This window comes from Eumetopias jubatus, unplaced genomic scaffold (genome assembly GCF_037043125.1).
Source record: "Eumetopias jubatus isolate StellerSeaLion01/CBP00866 unplaced genomic scaffold, mEumJub1_p1.0 scaffold_13, whole genome shotgun sequence".
In the NCBI taxonomy this organism is placed as follows: domain Eukaryota; kingdom Metazoa; phylum Chordata; class Mammalia; order Carnivora; family Otariidae; genus Eumetopias; species Eumetopias jubatus.
In genome coordinates this window covers 113428930-113445546 of record NW_028274819.1, presented here as the reverse complement: position 1 = coordinate 113445546, position 16617 = coordinate 113428930, and the positions used below count along the sequence as shown (strand labels likewise).

At 37.1% G+C, this 16617-nt stretch overlaps 1 protein-coding gene across 1 annotated transcript in view; it reads left to right on the top strand.

Moving 5' to 3' along the window:
- The window catches only part of CEP126 (centrosomal protein 126), an 89191-nt gene that overhangs the window by 60178 nt on the left and 12396 nt on the right, over positions 1 to 16617 (top strand). Inside the window, exon 6 of the mRNA XM_088017875.1 lies at positions 1770 to 3891. Coding sequence (XP_087874001.1) covers positions 1770 to 3891 — 2122 coding nt within the window. The remainder of the gene's footprint in view (positions 1 to 1769; positions 3892 to 16617) is intronic.

Here is a 16617-nt window from a genome sequence, read left to right as displayed (position 1 = left end):
TTAGTGGTAGTTAGTGGTGGGTTGGTGTGGACTTCCAGCAGATGGAAAGGTTCTACGGATTGTTTGATACCGTGGGTATGGGTGAATAATTTGTCAAAATCCATCAAACTATACATTTAAAATGGATGCATTTGGTAGATAAGTCTACCTCAAAGACGATTTTAAAACTGAAACACAGAGTATAAACTAGTACAGTCTGCATATCAGTAACTTACAAGCAAAAGTTAAATCTGATCATAATGTCTCATTTCTTAGTGATGAGAAAAAATCTGGGGGGAAAGGTATAGTTTGGTGAAATCAGAAGTTGCTAAACTTCTTTCCAGGTGCTTCGGGGTATGAGGCCTTCACAGACCCGTAACAACAAAAATCTTAGAGCCATGAATATTACACATACCATCTAGAAAGACCCTCAAACCCAGATTTCTACATCTCATTAGATGTCATCTCAAAGAAGCCCTCGAGGATTTCCTTATGTTTGTCTATTAAAGCAGCTCAGCTGCACAAACAGGCATTGACAGAGTGTGCTCTGTTTTGTTCTCCTGATCAGGCTGAGTGACCATCACTTTCAAAAGACATCAGAGCACTGAGGATGTGATAAGTACGTGGTAAATGCTAGTAATAGCAAACTCTCATAATCGTTTTCAAAAGTTATTGCGTGATAATATATCAATAAGCGTTAACTATACAAACTAAAGTAGTTTTATTCTGTAATTGATTTCCTGGGTTTCTTCATTTATTCTTGGGCTAGAAAAATCATATATTTTTGTTTAGTATCAGAATATTTAAATTTTCTAAAATTTGCAAAAAATCTTAAGGGACAGTCATTTCCTTTCTTTTGAGTCCATTTAACTTTTTGACGAGATTTACAATCTGAAATCCTCTTGAATATATTTATTTATATGTGATACAAATTAATGCAGGTATATATGGTATATATGAGAAATTAGAAGTATCTTTAAACACATACCACACTTTGAAGTGATCATGAAATTTTATTAAAGACCGATAAGTTCCATGAAAGTTCATTGAAATAGTGATGAGAACGTCTGAAATTCATAGAAATTATTGCTGTCCTAAGTCTCAAAAAAGGACTCATTAAAATCAGCAATTGTCAATTCTATATCCTCATTAGAATTGCCTGGAGTACTTTAAAATAAAAATACAAATACATGGACCCCATCTGAGCATTAAATCAGCAGGACCCACACGTAGTTATTTCTACAAAGCTCTTCCTGTGATTATAACATGCAGTCAGAGTGTAGAACCCCACAGTGGAGGCCATGAGACTACCTGGTCTCAGAAGATCAACTCTACCAACGGGAAACTCACATTAGGGTCACAGAGCTTTCAGGAGCCTCATTCAAGTCCAGTGAAGCTTTCAAGGAAAAAATATTCTTTGTAAATAACTATTTTTCAGAATTTCACATGGTGTTATAAAACCTTCAAGAAACTCAATACTCCAAATGGAATAGCAGTAGTAAAATTATTTTCTAAGCAATAACCATGGCTGGAATAATTAGGTACTTACTTTAGGTATAGAAATTAAGGCAAACACAATTTATTGTCAGTCTTTTTTGACTCCCTCTTCTTCACTCTGAGGACTACTCCAGGGATATAGATTATTTAGATGCACTGTTTATAGTCATACTACTTTATTTTATATGACAAGGACAATAGGACTCAGTAACAGTGGTGTGTCGAATCATTAATTTTGGTGTTTAAAAAGTTCTAAGCTATATAACAATGTTCCTTTTTTTTTCCTCTTTCAGAAATTTTGTGATGAAGTTAATCAAATAACAAATTCTGAAACCCTCTCGAGTATAGACAGTCTTGAGGCTGGGGAACATGAAGAAATATTTTTAACCCTTAACAAGGAGCCTTCCACATCAAACCAGAAGAATTTCATTTCTCTCAAATCACTAAATCTGCAATCAACTAATCTAAGCTGCTTTGATGAAGACAAACTGTCATTCTCTAAAACTCAGCATATAAATAATTGGCTCGTAAATGTAAATGATGCAAATACTCAGACTGTCACACCTTTCTCAGATATTTTAAGTAACCCTAATGCTCTGCCTTCTTGTGAATGTTGTAATGGTAAAGAACAAAAGCCACCTGTGCGAAGAGTGACAAATAGTGCTAATGATTCAGTAACCTTTGTGTATAGTCCACCCACATTTATACAAGACGGAAAAAGCAAAGAGGTCTCTGAAACTAGCCCTGTAAGGGCAACTGACTCCTCTTCTGGAACATTCAAAAGGGAGAGACCATTTGTTACTGAGAGCCCAACATTTAAATTCAGCAGAGCCTGGACCGCTCCAGATTGTCTAACACAGGAAATGGCTGCGTTTTCAGACCACGGGAACAATTCCGAATTAACACAAGAAAATAGAACTGCTTCATTTGTACCTATGGCAACACGTATAGTTTTGCCATGTAATACGCAGTCAGCTAGGCCTTTACCAAAGAGCAGTCTACATATAAAAGAAGTCGACCCGGTGCAGTGTTCTGATAAGTTAGGAGAATTGACAAACGTTAAAGGTGAGAAGTTAAAATATTTCCATCGTAATAAGGAAGAGTTGCCTTTGTTTTCAGATGATTTTCAAGTTGCCTATATACCTCACAACTCTGATTCAAATGATAAAAAACACAAAATACCCCAAACACCAACGTCAGCGTCTAACATAATTTCTAACTGTGACTTAGTGGGTCAGCACAAGAAGATGAAATACAACATTCATGAGAGAAATGGTGTGAGGTTTCTGAAAAGTATTTTAAAAAAAGAATCTAAATACGAACACAATTGTTTTAAGGCACTAGTTATAAACCATAGCTTTAAGTTAGGAAATCAAAGAGCAGCAGCTATCAGAGATAGTATTGAATTAACAAAAGAAAAAGGTACAGAAATTCCAAAGACTATTAAAAAACTGAGGTGGTTTGATGAAACTGGAGATACAGAAAAAAATGCTGCAGACCATCATTCATTGAGGAACAGAATAGAACTATCTCAGCAGCGGTCTCAGCCTTTCCACGTTCAGACTAAAAGTGGTGCTGCCAGCCTTGCAATTAGAGTTCCTGCCCTAAGTGCTGTAGATTCTGCTGATGGAACAAAGCCCAAGGAGGATTCTGTCTCGGACAATGTCGCTGCTTTAGGAGAAGCTGGGACAGACCATGTGCCTCTGAATTGTTTTATGCCTTCAGGTTATAACGTTGCTAAAGAAGCCTGGCCACCCTCAGAAAAAGAGGGCAGTCAACCCCCTCTGCAAAGTGGCGGTTCTAAAGCTCAGAAAGCAAATCCACCACAAGGTGGTACAAGAGTAATCCGCAGAACAAGGTCTGCTCAGGTGCAGTCCGCCTTCGTGTGCACACACACAAAAGGCACTGTCCTTCGGCCCCAGTCCGAGAGCAGAGCCAACAGACTTCTCCGAGCTCAGGGTAGACGGATCGTGCCTCATCCTCCTAGGTCTCCGTCACATAGTAGGAGTAGTAAAAATGTACAAGCGTCTCCGTGTCAGCCAGTAACACTTGAAGATTCCCAGAACGTGATTACGAGTCACCATTTTCATTCAAAGCATGTGCTTCCAACAGAACACAGGTTCAATCACTGGAATCAGGAGAGTCATTTTCCACCTGCAGCTGTTTGTTCGGACTCTGTCACTGTGATGCCTTCTCTACCGTATTGTTCTTCTGAGTGCCAAACTTTAGCAAAAGTAAATGGTTCAGATGGCACTCGAGTGGTGCCCCAGCAAGGTGGGACTTCACATTGCACCCACAGATGTCCTGTTTACGAAGAAAGCCATCCCTCTGTGACTCTGAGAACTGCTCGAGAAGAATCTGTTCCCTTGTGGAAGAGACAGAATAATATTCCGGGCCAAAATGAAAAGGCTGCTGGTAAGAACATACATTTATTTTTATAAATAAATTGTACAACATTTTAAGTTCCTGTGAAATTTTTCTTATTGAGGTACAGCAGTGTGCACCCTGTAGATACGATATTAAAGAATAAGTTAGCGGTACGGAAACAGTCTGTCCCTGAACATTCTATCCTTGTCTGTCTAGCTGGAGCTTTTAAGAGAACCACCCAGCCCTCACTCAACTAAAATTAGAAACTTGCCAGCCTCCATTTTTTTCTCTTGTTAGTTTAAAAGAGGGAGGACAAAGAGTAGGGTCTGATTTTTACCCCATTATCATTCTGCCATTACATTACCCCAATATCCTAGTCACAATTTCTGTCAAAATAAGCACAGTGGAAAATATTTTTTAATTATTCTAAATAGGTAAATAAATGTGGTTATAATACCTTATTTTATTTTTCTTTAAAATGTTTGTTAAATTGGATAGTTATAAGCTAATGACAGGTGTGCCTAACCCTTCCACTCCCTTTCCAGAAGACTGGCAGCCCTACTTTTGTCCCCTATGTATGCTGGTTTTCATGTGGAGGAAAGGTGATGGTATTACTTTAAACAGTTTGAAGATTAGCTCCCCATAGAATGCCAGTTACCCTTAGTAGCTAACTAACGCCTCCTGAAGCTCTTTTCCTCTGGGGGAATGGTCTAGACGCCCATAAATTTCCTGCCAGTAGGAATCAGTTGCCTATCGAGGAATAGATAGGACTTGGGAAAAAATCGGAAAAGCTATTCTTTTCTTTTCCCAAAAATGTGAGTAAATACTAAGATGATGTAAAGAGGGGGTTAGTTTAAAATTTAATAGTCAAAGTCTTCTTTAATTAGACTGAGATTTTAAGGACAGGGGGCTTTTGTTGTAATTCATCACTGTCTCCCCAGGTCCTGGCACTTAGTAGTCACCCACACTTTTCTTAAATTGAATGGATGTAAGCCATATTAGCAGATGGGAAGCTAAATGCAAAGACTCTAAACTAAAAACTTTTAGTACTTGGCTACAAAAATCTAGATGTGTTTTTTTTTTTTTTTTCACTTTTCATCACATGTCCTCCTTCATCCCCACCAACTGTTTCACCCATCCCCCAACCCACCTCCCTTCTGGTGACCCTCAACGTATTCTTTATAGTTAAGAGTCTGTTTCTTGACAAAAACCTAGATTTTTTAAAAATTATTTTTCTCACTAAAGATTTTATTTCCTTTTAATCTAGGCATTTTACAATGTAACTTTAGTTTTCACACTACTTCCAAAAAAAAAAGAAAGCATCATATAGATTGAGTAAAAACCATTGTATGTATATATATATATACCACATCCCACCAGTTCTCTATAGTTGAAGAGTCTGTTTTTTGGTTTGGTTTGTCACTTTTTTCTTCAGTTGTTCTGTTTCTTAAATTCCACTTACGAGTGAGATCATATGGTATTTGTCTTTCTCTGACTTATTTTGTTTAGCATTAAACTCTCCAGATCCACTCCTATGGTTGCAAATGGCAAGATTTCATTCTTTTTATGGCTGAATAATATTCCAGTGTATGTGTGTGTATCACGTCTTCTTTATCCCTTCCTCTATCAGTGGACACGTAAGCTGCTTCCATAATTTATTAGATCATATGGTAGTACAGATGAATGGCTAAAGAAGAGGTGGTCTATATACACAATGGAATATTATGCAGCCATCAAAAGGAATGAGATCTTGCCGTTTGCAACGACGTGGATGGAACTGGAGGGTGTTATGCTGAGTGAAATAAGTCAATCAGAGAAAGACATGTATCATATGAGCTCTCTGATATGAGGAATTCTTAATCTCAGGAAACAGACTGAGGGTTGCTGGAGTGGTGGGGGGTGGGAGGGACGGGGTGGCTGGGTGATAGACACTGGGGAGGGTATGTGCTATGGTGAGTGCTGTGAATTGTGCAAGACTGTTGAATCACAGATCTGTACTTCTGAAACAAATAATGCAAGATATGTTAAGAAAAAAGAAAAAGAAGAAGATCGTATGGTAGTTCTATTTTTAACTTTTTGAGGAACCTCCATACTGTTTTCCAGAGGGGTTGCACCAGCTTGCATTCCCACCAACAGTGTAGGAGGGTTCCCCTTTCTCCGCATCCCCGCCAACATCTGTTGTTTCCTGTGTTGTTGATACTAGCCATTCTGACTGGTGTGAGGTGGTATCTCATTGTGGTTTTGATCTGCATTTCCCTGATGATAGTGATGTTGACCATCTGTAGGCCGTCTTTGGAGAAATGTCTCTTCATGTCTTCTGCCCACTTTTTAATTGGATTGTTTGTTTTTTGGGTGTTGAGTTGTATCAGTTCTTTATATATTTTGGATACTAGCCTCTTATTGGAAATGTCATTTGCAGATATCTTCTCCCGTTCAGTGGATGTGTTTTAGTTTTATTGATTGTTTCCTTTGCTGAGCAGAAGCTTTTTATTTTGATGTAGTCTCAATAGTTTATTTTTGCTTTTGTTTCCCTCACCTCAGGAGATATATCTAGAAAAATGTTGCTACAGCCAATATCAGAGAAATTAGTGCCTGTGCTCTCTTCTAGGAATTTTATGGTTTCAGTTCTCTCATTTAGGTCCTTAATCCATTTTGAGTTTATTTTTGTGTATGGTGTAAGAAGCTGGTCCACTTTCATTGTTTTGCATGTTGCTGTCAAGTTTTCCCAGAACCATTTGTTGATGAGACTTTTTCCCATTGCATATTCTTGTCTACTTTGTCGAAGATTAATTGACCACATAATTGTGGGTTTACTTCTGGGTTTTCTATTCTGTTCCATTAATCTATGTATCTGTTTTTGTGCCAGTACCATACTGTTTTGGTTGCTATGGCTTTCTAGTATATCTTAAAATCTGGGATTGTGATACCTCCAGCTTTATTTTTCTTTTTCAAGATTGCTTTGGCTATTTGGAGTCTTTTGTGTTTCCCTACACATTTTGCGATTGTTCTGGGTCTGTGAAAAATGCTCCTGACATTTTGATAGCAACTGCATTACATCTGTATGTTGCTTTGGATAGTATGGACATTTTAATAATATTTGTTCTTCCAACCAATGAACATGGAATATCTTTCCATTCATTTGTGTTGTCTTCAATTTATTCCATCAGTGTTTTATAGTTTTCAGAGTACAGGTCTTTCACCTCCTTGATTAAGTTTATTCCTAGGTATTTTATTCTTTTTGTTGCAGTTGTCAATGTGATTGTTTTCTTCATCTCTTTCTGCTACTTCATTATTAGTATATAGAAATGCAACACATTTCTGTCTATTGATTTTGTATCCTGCAACCTTATTGAATTCATTTATCAGTTCTAGTAATTCTCTGGTGGAGTCTTTAGAGTTTTCTATATATAGTATTATGTCACCTGCAAATACTGGAAATTTTACTTCTTCCTTACTGATTTGGATGCCTTTTATTTCTTTTTGTTGTCTAATTGCTGCAGCTAGGACTTCCAGTACTGTGTTGAATAAAAGTGGTGAAAGCAGACACCCTTGTCTTATTCTTGATCTTAGGGGGAAATCTCTGTTTTTCACCATTGAGTATGATGTTAGCTGTGGGTTTTTCATTTATGGCCTTTATTGTGTTGAGGTACAATCACTCTAAACCTACTTTGTCAAGGGTTTTTATCTTGAATGGATGTACTTTGTCAAACGTACTTTTTCTGCATCTACTGAAACAATCATATGGATCTTATCCTTTGAATAAAGGATAACGTGGTATATCACAGTGATTGATTTGCAAATATTGGATCACCTTGCATCCTAGGAATAAATCCCACTTGATCTCAGAATGATTTTTTAATGTATTGTTGGATTCAGTTTGCTAATATTTTGTTGACGATTTTTGCATCTATGTTCATCAGAAATATTGGCTTGTAGTCCTCTTTTTTTGTAGTGTCTGCATCTGATATCTTTTGGTATTAGGGTAATGCTGGCTTCTTAGAATGAATTTGGAAGTTTACCTTCCTCTTCTGTTGTTTGGAATAGTTTGAGAAGAATAGGTATTAACTCTCCTTTAAATGTTTGGAAGAATTCACCTGTGAAGCCATCGGGTCCTGGAATTTTGTTTGTTGGGAGTTTTCTGATTATTGATTCAATTTTATTGCTAATAATTGGTCTGTTCAAACTTTCTATTTCTTCCTGCTTCAGTTTTGGTAGTTTATATGTTTCTAGTAATTTACCCATGTTTTCTAGGTTGTCCAATTTATTGACATATAATTTTTCATAATATGTTCTACAACCCTTGGTATTTCTGTGGTGTCAGTTGTTATTTTTCCTCTTTCATTTCTGATTTTGTTTATTTGAGTCTTCTCTCTTTTTCTTTTTTTTATGAATCTGGCTAGAGATTTATCAATTTTATTGTTTGTTTTTGTTTTTGTTTTTTTCAAAGAACCAACTCCTAGTGTCACTGATCTGTCCTATTGTTTACATATCATTTATTTCTGCTCTAATCTTTATTATTTCCTTCCTTCTGCTGTTTTGGGGTTTTGTTTATTCTTTTTCTAGCTCCTTTAGGTATAAAGTTAGGTTGTTTATTTGAGATTTTTCTTGCTTCTTGAGGTAGGCCTGTATTGCTATAAACTTCCCTCTTAGAACCATTTTTTAGGCATCCCAAAGATTTTGGACCATTGTGTTTTTATTTGTCTCCATGTAATTTTTGATATCCCCTTTGATTTCTTGGTTCACCCATTCATTTCTTAGTAGCATGTTATTTACTCTCCATGTATTTGTGTTCCTTGCAGATTTTTTTCTTGATTGATTTCTAGTTTCATAGGGTTGTGGTCAGAAAAGTTGTATCGTATGACTTCTGTCTTTTTTAATTTGTTGAGACTTGTTTTGTGGCCTAATATGTTATGTATTCTGGAGAATGTTCCACGAGCACTTGAAAAGAATGTGTATCCTGCTGTTTTAGGATGGAATGTTCTGAATGTATCTGTTACATACATTCTGGTCCAGTGTGTCATTCAAAGCCATTGTTTCCTTGTTGATTTTCTGTTTGAATGACATATCCATTGATGTAAGGGGGGTTTAAAGTCCCCTACTATTATTGAATTACAATCAAGTAGTTCCTTTTCGTTTATTATAAACTGTTTTATATATTCAGATGCTCCCATGTTGGATGCATACTTGTTGTATCTTCTTGTTGGATTGAATTCCTTCATGATTACATACTATCCTTCTTTGTCTCTTGTTACAGTCTTTGTTTTAAAGTTTATTTTGTTAAAATAAATAAATAATAAAGTCTAGGTTGTCATACACACACACACATACATACATACATACATACATACATACATGCATACCTTGGCTTTCTTTTCACTTCCATTAATACAATAAGTGTTTTTCTATCCCTTCACTTTCAATCTGCAGATGTCTTTCTTTAGGTCTGAATGAGTCTCTTGTAGGCAGCATATAGATGGGTCTTATTTTTTTATCCACTCTGTCACCCTGTATGTTTTGATTGGAGTATTTAGTCCATTTACATTCAAAGTAATTATTGACAGGTATGTAGCTATTGCTATTTTGTTACTTGTTTTATGGTTGTTTTTGTAGTTATTCTCTGTTCCTTTCTTCTCTTGCTCTCTTCCCTCGTGGTTTGCTGGCTTTTTTTAGCGATATACTTGAATTTCTTTCTCTAAAGTTTTTTGCATATCTACTACTGGTTTATGATTTACTGGTAACCATTAGGTTTGTATCTGACAAATTCTGCATATAGCAGTCTATCTTAAGTTGATGGTCACTTAAATTTGAACCCATTTTTTCTTCCTCTGCCCTCTACATTTTAGGTATATGGTATCATACTTTACAACCTTTTAGTTTGTGGATCCTGTGACTGATTTTTATAGATATACTTATTTTTACTGCTTTTGTGGTTCCTGTTTTTCTTACTCCTACAGTGGAAAGGAAATGCCTATAAGATTCTGGAGTCCCCTTTAAAATTTCTTGTAGGGCTAATTTAGCGGTGAAGAATTACTTTAACTTTTGTTTGTTTGGGAAACTCTTTACCTCTCCTTTTATTCTGAATGATAGCCTTGCTGGATAGAGTATTCTTGGCTGTTTTTCTTTCAGCACTGTGAATATATCATGCCACTTTCTTCTGTCCTGCCAAGTTTCTGCTGAAAAATCAGCTGATAGCTTTATGGGATTTTTCTTGTACGTAACTGTCTTCTTTTCTCCTGCTGCTTTTAAAATTCTCTATCTCTACTTTTTGCCATATGTGTCTTGGTGTGGACCTCCTTGGGTTGATTTTTTGGGGGTCTCTCTGTGCCTCCTGGATCTGGATTTCTGTTTCCTTCCCTAGATTCAGGAGGTTTTCAGTTATTAATTCTCCAAATAAATTTTCTGCCCCCTTTTCTCTCTCTTCCCCTTACACTTGATGGTGTCACTGAGTTCCCTAAGTCTGTTTTCATTTTTTCTCTCTCTCTCCTGTTCAGCTTGATTGCTCTACATTACTCTGTCCTCCAGATCACTGATTTGTTCTTCTGCTTCCTCTGGTTTTTCTTCCATTCAGTGTATTTTTAATTTCATTTTTTGAGTTGATTGGCTCTTTTTTAGATTGTTTATATTGCCACTGTTTCCTTGTTGATTTTCTCTTTGGATGATGTACACAATTGATGTAGGGGGGGTATGGGACGCAGTGGGACTGGGGACATGGTGGGACCGGTGTGTGTGGTTATCTTTCCCTCTCCCTGGGGCAGGAGTCACTTTAGAGGGGTGCTGGCCCCTGTCAGCGCTGCCTGCACACTGACAGCCTGTGGCACATCTTCAGAAGGGCTCCAGCCAAGAGCCTATCGGAGGGGGCAGGACTGCAGAGTAACAGCAGGGTGGGGTAGGCAGTGTCAGCAAAGTTTGCACCCGTCCTCTGCAGAAGGAGGCCTGCAGCTGCCAGGACTGAGGCAGGCCAGGTTGGAGGGGCCAGATCCACAAAAGCATACAGGGCAGGACATGGGGTGTTAGGAAGGTTTGTAGATTGTGCTGTGGAAGGAGACCTGGAGCCAAGGCCTGGCTGGAGAGGGCGGGTCCACAGTGGGGCAGGTTGCTATGTTAGCAAGTTAGGTAGTGGGTGTTGGCCCCTGTGCTGGTTCCTGCAGGTGGCCTTGTGTTTTATGCTGTGGGGCAGGGGAGGGAAATGGTACCTGCCATCTACTTTGTTCCAGGAGGAGTCTCCCAATGATTCCAGCCCGTTAGCATATGCTCTGAAATTAGTAAACAAATCTCTCTCCTGTGTGCCCTAAGTGTTTTTCAAATTGCTACCTATGCTGTATCTCCGTGGGGCTATTCGTAGGCCTGTCTTTTTAAGGGTGGGGACTCAAGTTTCCTCTCACCTTCCCAGCTCTCCAAGCCCACTGATTTTTAAAGTTCCAGGTGGTAAGGCCCACTAATTGTAAGAACTCGCAAAATTTGGCTCCTCTGGTCTTCAAAGCCAAATGTTCTGGTGAGTCATCTCCCCCATGTGGGCTCCCTGGTGGGAGGGTCTGTTTCCCTCCCCCTCTGAGCCCGTGAGTCCCTCTCTCCCAGGGACAGTCTCCCGGGTCCATCTAGTTCCCGAGCACATCTCCACCCTTCCTGCCCTCTTCAGTGTGGCCTGCTCTCTACATTTAGCTGTGGAGAGCCTTCTCTGCCAGGCTCCCGGTTATTTTCTGGGTTATTTACGCTGATGAGGGTGTTATCTAGTTGTATCCAGGGGACAGGCAAGGTAAGCCCAGGGTCCTCTTACTCCACCGTCTTCCCCAGAAGTGTCAGAAACTATGTATTAATTTACCTAAATTTTTAGAACTGAGTAGCCACAGATTTTTCAGTGATATCATTTTTTAAAAGTACATTGATCTATACAATTTGTAGAAGGTGTAGAGTAGCAAAGAAAGTCATTAATAAAATAGAGGATGGAATTAAGATTCAAGTCATCTTTACCAACTGAAATGATAAACCAAAAGTAATAAAGTTCAGTTTAGCAAAGATAACTAACTGCAGAGTCATGTATTTCCATTCAACTTACTTTTTAAAGTTTTTTAATTGTGAAACGTATCTTAGAAAATAAATGTGTATAAAATATAGGAACAAATGAAGGGCTAATAATAACAGAAGAACTCTGTACCCACTGCCCAGTTCAGAAATAGAAACTCACTGGTATTGCTGAGGCCTCACATGTCCTCCCCAGCCGGGTCCCTCCCTCCCTCACAGAAGTGACCACCATGTAGGGTGGTGTTCATCCTTCCATGCTTTGGGTATAATTTTACCACATGTAAATTTATCTCAATGTAGTTAATTTTGCCAAGTTCTGTAATTTATATGAATGAAGCCATTTCATCTGTGTTCTTCTATGATTTGCTTTTTTCAATCAATTTTATGTTTTAGATTCTTTGTCATTAATTTAGTTGTACTTCATTCATGCTCATTACTGTATTACATTTCATTATATGAACATACAAAGATTTTTCATTCTTCTGTCATTGGACGTTTGGGCTGCCTCCAATTTCTTGCTTTAAGGCATAATGCTGCTTGTGGATGAGAAATAATATCTACTTACAACAGCTTGCATCACCCTGATTACCGATGAATTGAGCGCTGTCATGTGTTTATGAACTGTTTGTGTTTCCTCTTCTGGGAAATATCTGCTCTTGGGTTCTTTTTCCCTTATTGACAGGAGTTGTTTATATATTCTAGGGTCCTGTGTCCTTATATGTGTTGCGTTTATTTTCTGCCAGTTTGTGATTTGTAGTTTCATTCTTTGTGATGAATAAATGTTCATTTAAATGTGGTCTTTTCCTTTGCAGCTTGTTTGTATGTGTTTGGTTTGCTAGAGGGTTGTTTTTTTTTTTCAGTTCCAAGAAAAAAGGTATCTGTCTTGACACTGTTCCTTAAAAAAAAAGAGAAAAAAATCCACACAAACCTAAACTCCCCAAAAGAGAGTTTGCTATGGCTATTAAAAATTTAATATAATTTTAGGCAATAATAAACAGATCTTTGGAACTACTGCTGTAGTCTACCTCATTTCCTATATTGTCTATATATTTCAATGGCTATTTAAACAAACTGGGGTGACACAGAGCTCTGGAACCAGGGGTTGGGTCTGAAGACCAATAAAGGAGCATAAGCCTAAGAGACATGATAGCTGTGTACAAATCTTTGAAGGTTTACTATGTGAAAGAAAGAGAAAACAGAACTAAATGAGGGGTAAAAAATGCAAGGGTGTTTTCCGCTCAGTGTAAGGAAGGGTTTGAGCTAAAACCACCAACAGTGCAAGAGGTAGCGGCTCCCCATGGCTAAGCCATTCGAGCAGAGGTTGAATGTCTATGGGTGAGGAAGGTAGATCTCTGAGTGAAAGATTGACCTGTTAACTTCCAAGGGCTCTTCCAAAACTATCATTCTCTGAACATCTTCAGAATTTGTTCTGATGTTTATAATTAAAAATACTATACATTTTAAATATGTAATAATTAATAATTAGTAGCTTTATTTTGAGTTTTAATAGAAAAGCTATCATGTGTAGAATTTTCATATGAGAAATTTGGCCAAAGATGCCAGTGCAAACTATATATATATATATATATATATATATGGATCACAGTGCAAATATATATATATATATTTCTGAGCTATTATATTAATTATTAGATAGTATTTAACTGTATGTATGTGAATGGAACAACACACAGTTTTAAGCATATACTATATCTGTTCCTGGGATCCGTAATTTACAGGCCACAAGACTGAAAATCTACACAAAAAAACAATAAAGCTCAAAAATAAATAATTATGCTATAAATCAAGAAAGTACAAAAGTGTTGCGAGATCTTGACTGCAAAAGATTTACAAACAGGCCGAAGGAAGGGAAAAATTCTTGACACAGCAGTCATGTGGCCAGAAAATTTTCACTTAAGGTATTTTTAAAGCTCTTCAAAATGGAAAGATAGGGACTTCCCAAGATCTTCTAAGCATAGAAAACAGTATAGAAACTCTTTCGATGCCCAGATGATCTCACTAGAAACTATAACATTTAGCATATGTAGCCTAGCATATTTAGCATTTAGCTTACCCATATGGGTGGGAATAAAAATAATACAGAGCTTTTTAAACTATACATTTTGTCTCATTAGTGGATTATGAAATTGACTTCATGAGTGGTGATCAGGATTTTTTAAATAAAATATAATTTTAGAATCAGAATATTCTAAGATAGAAACTACCAGAGGGCCTCATATATTGTAAAGGTAAATGTGTTTCCCAGAACTGTATATGCATCCTGGATCACAGTGCAAAATATATTTCTTTCTGTGAGACGGTCAAATCAGAGTGAAAGTTACTAGCATAGAGGGTAGGAGCTAGAATTTCAGATTTTAGAGATTAACTGCTTGGAGGCAAATTCCAGCTTTGCCCTTTACTGACTCTGTGACCTTAGGCAAGTTACTTCTCCTTTCCTGTGCCTCATTTCTTTATCTGTAGAAATAGTGATGGTAACAGTGCCCACAGCCCTTAGAACAATGTCTGGGCACTTATAAATGGTGAACTACTATCAGCTAGAATTACAGTATCGTTTCTTACTCTCAAAGCTCAGGTGTTCAGTTACTGGCCAGCTTTCCTGAAGGTTGAAAGCTTTGGGATCTCTGTTGTTATTTAGATATAGATGGATAGTTTTATATACAGCTATAGTTTTATTTTTTTTTAGTTATAAACATTTAAGGATTTTTTTAAAGATTTTATTTATTTATTTGAGAGAGAGAGAGCATGAAAGGGGGGAGGGTCAGAGGGAGAAGCAAACTCCCCACGGAGCAGGGAGCCAGATGCGGGGCTCGATCCCAGGACCCTGGGATCATGACCTGAGCCGAAGGCAGACGCTTCACCAACTGAGCCACCCAGGCGCCCCTACAGCTATAGTTTTATATGTATACTTACAATGTATGCATTTAACTATATATGCGTAGTTGGATATAGAACATCTACCACTATTAGTAAAAATTTTTATTATACACATATAAACATGCCATACAAATGTATTACTGTACTAATAAATACATAACCTTAATAAGAAATAGAAACATTTAAAGAATGAGATTAAAATGAAGTACAAGCTTTTAAAATAATTTTAAAATTTTGTATTTTATAAATAATACATTTTTAAATTTTTAAAATGATTTTATGTATTCTGTAAAATACTTCTCTCATATATTACTAATAATGCTCTGAATGTTTACTTTCAAATGTCTTATCAATTATGATGACTTCATTTCATATACCATTATTAGCTAATATCTCAAAGTACAATATGCATTTAGGTTGAGGTTTATTTTTATTATTTGTTTGATAATTTTTCCAATTTGTGATTCTAACTTTGTTATAAATATAATTATACTGTCACTGTCATTATGTGGCAAAGAGTTTATAAGGAGAATAAGAGATATATCAGCTCTTTTTCTTATTCACTTTTGCCTGTGTTATTAGTTTTATCTTTGATCTATGGTTTTGCAAGAATATGGGGGGTTTTTTGCAGCAAAATACTTGTTTTTATTGTGGGATAATTGACATTACATTGTGTAAGTTTAAGGTGTACTATGTATTGATTTGATAGATTTATATATCGCAATATGATGACTACCATAGCTAGCTAGCACTTCCATCAATCACATAATTGTCATTTCTCTGCTGTGGTGAGAACATTTAATATCTAGTCTCTTAGCAATTTTGTGGTATATGATACAGTGTTGTTGACTATAATCATGATGCTGTGCATCAAAACTCCAGAACTTATTCATCTTCTAATGGCAAGTTTGTACTTTTACTGACATTTCGATTCCCACACTCCCCAGCCTCTATAACCACTCTTCAACAGTTTCTACTAGTTCAGCTTTTTAAATTTTTTTTTTTAAGTAGGCACCATTCTCAACATGGGGCTTGAACTAACGACCCTGAGATTAAGAGTTGCATGCTCTACCAACTGAGCCAGTCAGGTGCCTCTAGTTCAGCTTTCTTAGATTCCACATATAAGTGATACCATACAATATTTGTCTTTATGTGACCTAATTCACTCAACATAATACCCTCAAGGTCCCATCCATGTTGTTACAAATGGCAGGACTTCCTTCTTTCTCATGGCTAAATAATAATATGTTTATATAAACCATGTCTTCTTTATTCATTCATCCATTGATGGACACTTAGATTGTCTCTATATCTTGGCTATTGTTAATAACAAACAGCAGGAAAATACTTACATACCTCATAAACTCCCATGTTTGACAGATGATTGAATAATCAATTTAGCTTCCTAGGGTTATAGCATTGCTATTAAAACAAGTTAAATCATAAAATATTAGCAGTAGAGGGCGCCTGGGTGGCTCAGATGGTTAAGCGTCTGCCTTCAGCTCAGGTCATGATCCCAGGGTCCTGGGATCGAGTCCCACATCGGGCTCCCTGCTCCTTGGGAGCCTGCTTCTCCCTCTGCTTCTCTCTCTCTCTCTCTCTCTCTCTCTCTGTCTCTCATGAATAAATAAATAAAATCTTTAAAAAAAAAAAGTCTGTTAAAAAAAATATTAGCAGTAGAAGAAATTTCTACATCATCTAGTCTAGGGGTCTGCAAACTAGTCTATAAGCCAAATCAACTCTCCACCTATTTTTATTTTTTTTAAAGATTTTATTTATTTGACAGAGAGAGACACAGTGAGAGAGGGAACACAAGCAGGGGGAGTGGGAGAGGGAGAAGCAGGCTTCCCGCGGAGCAGG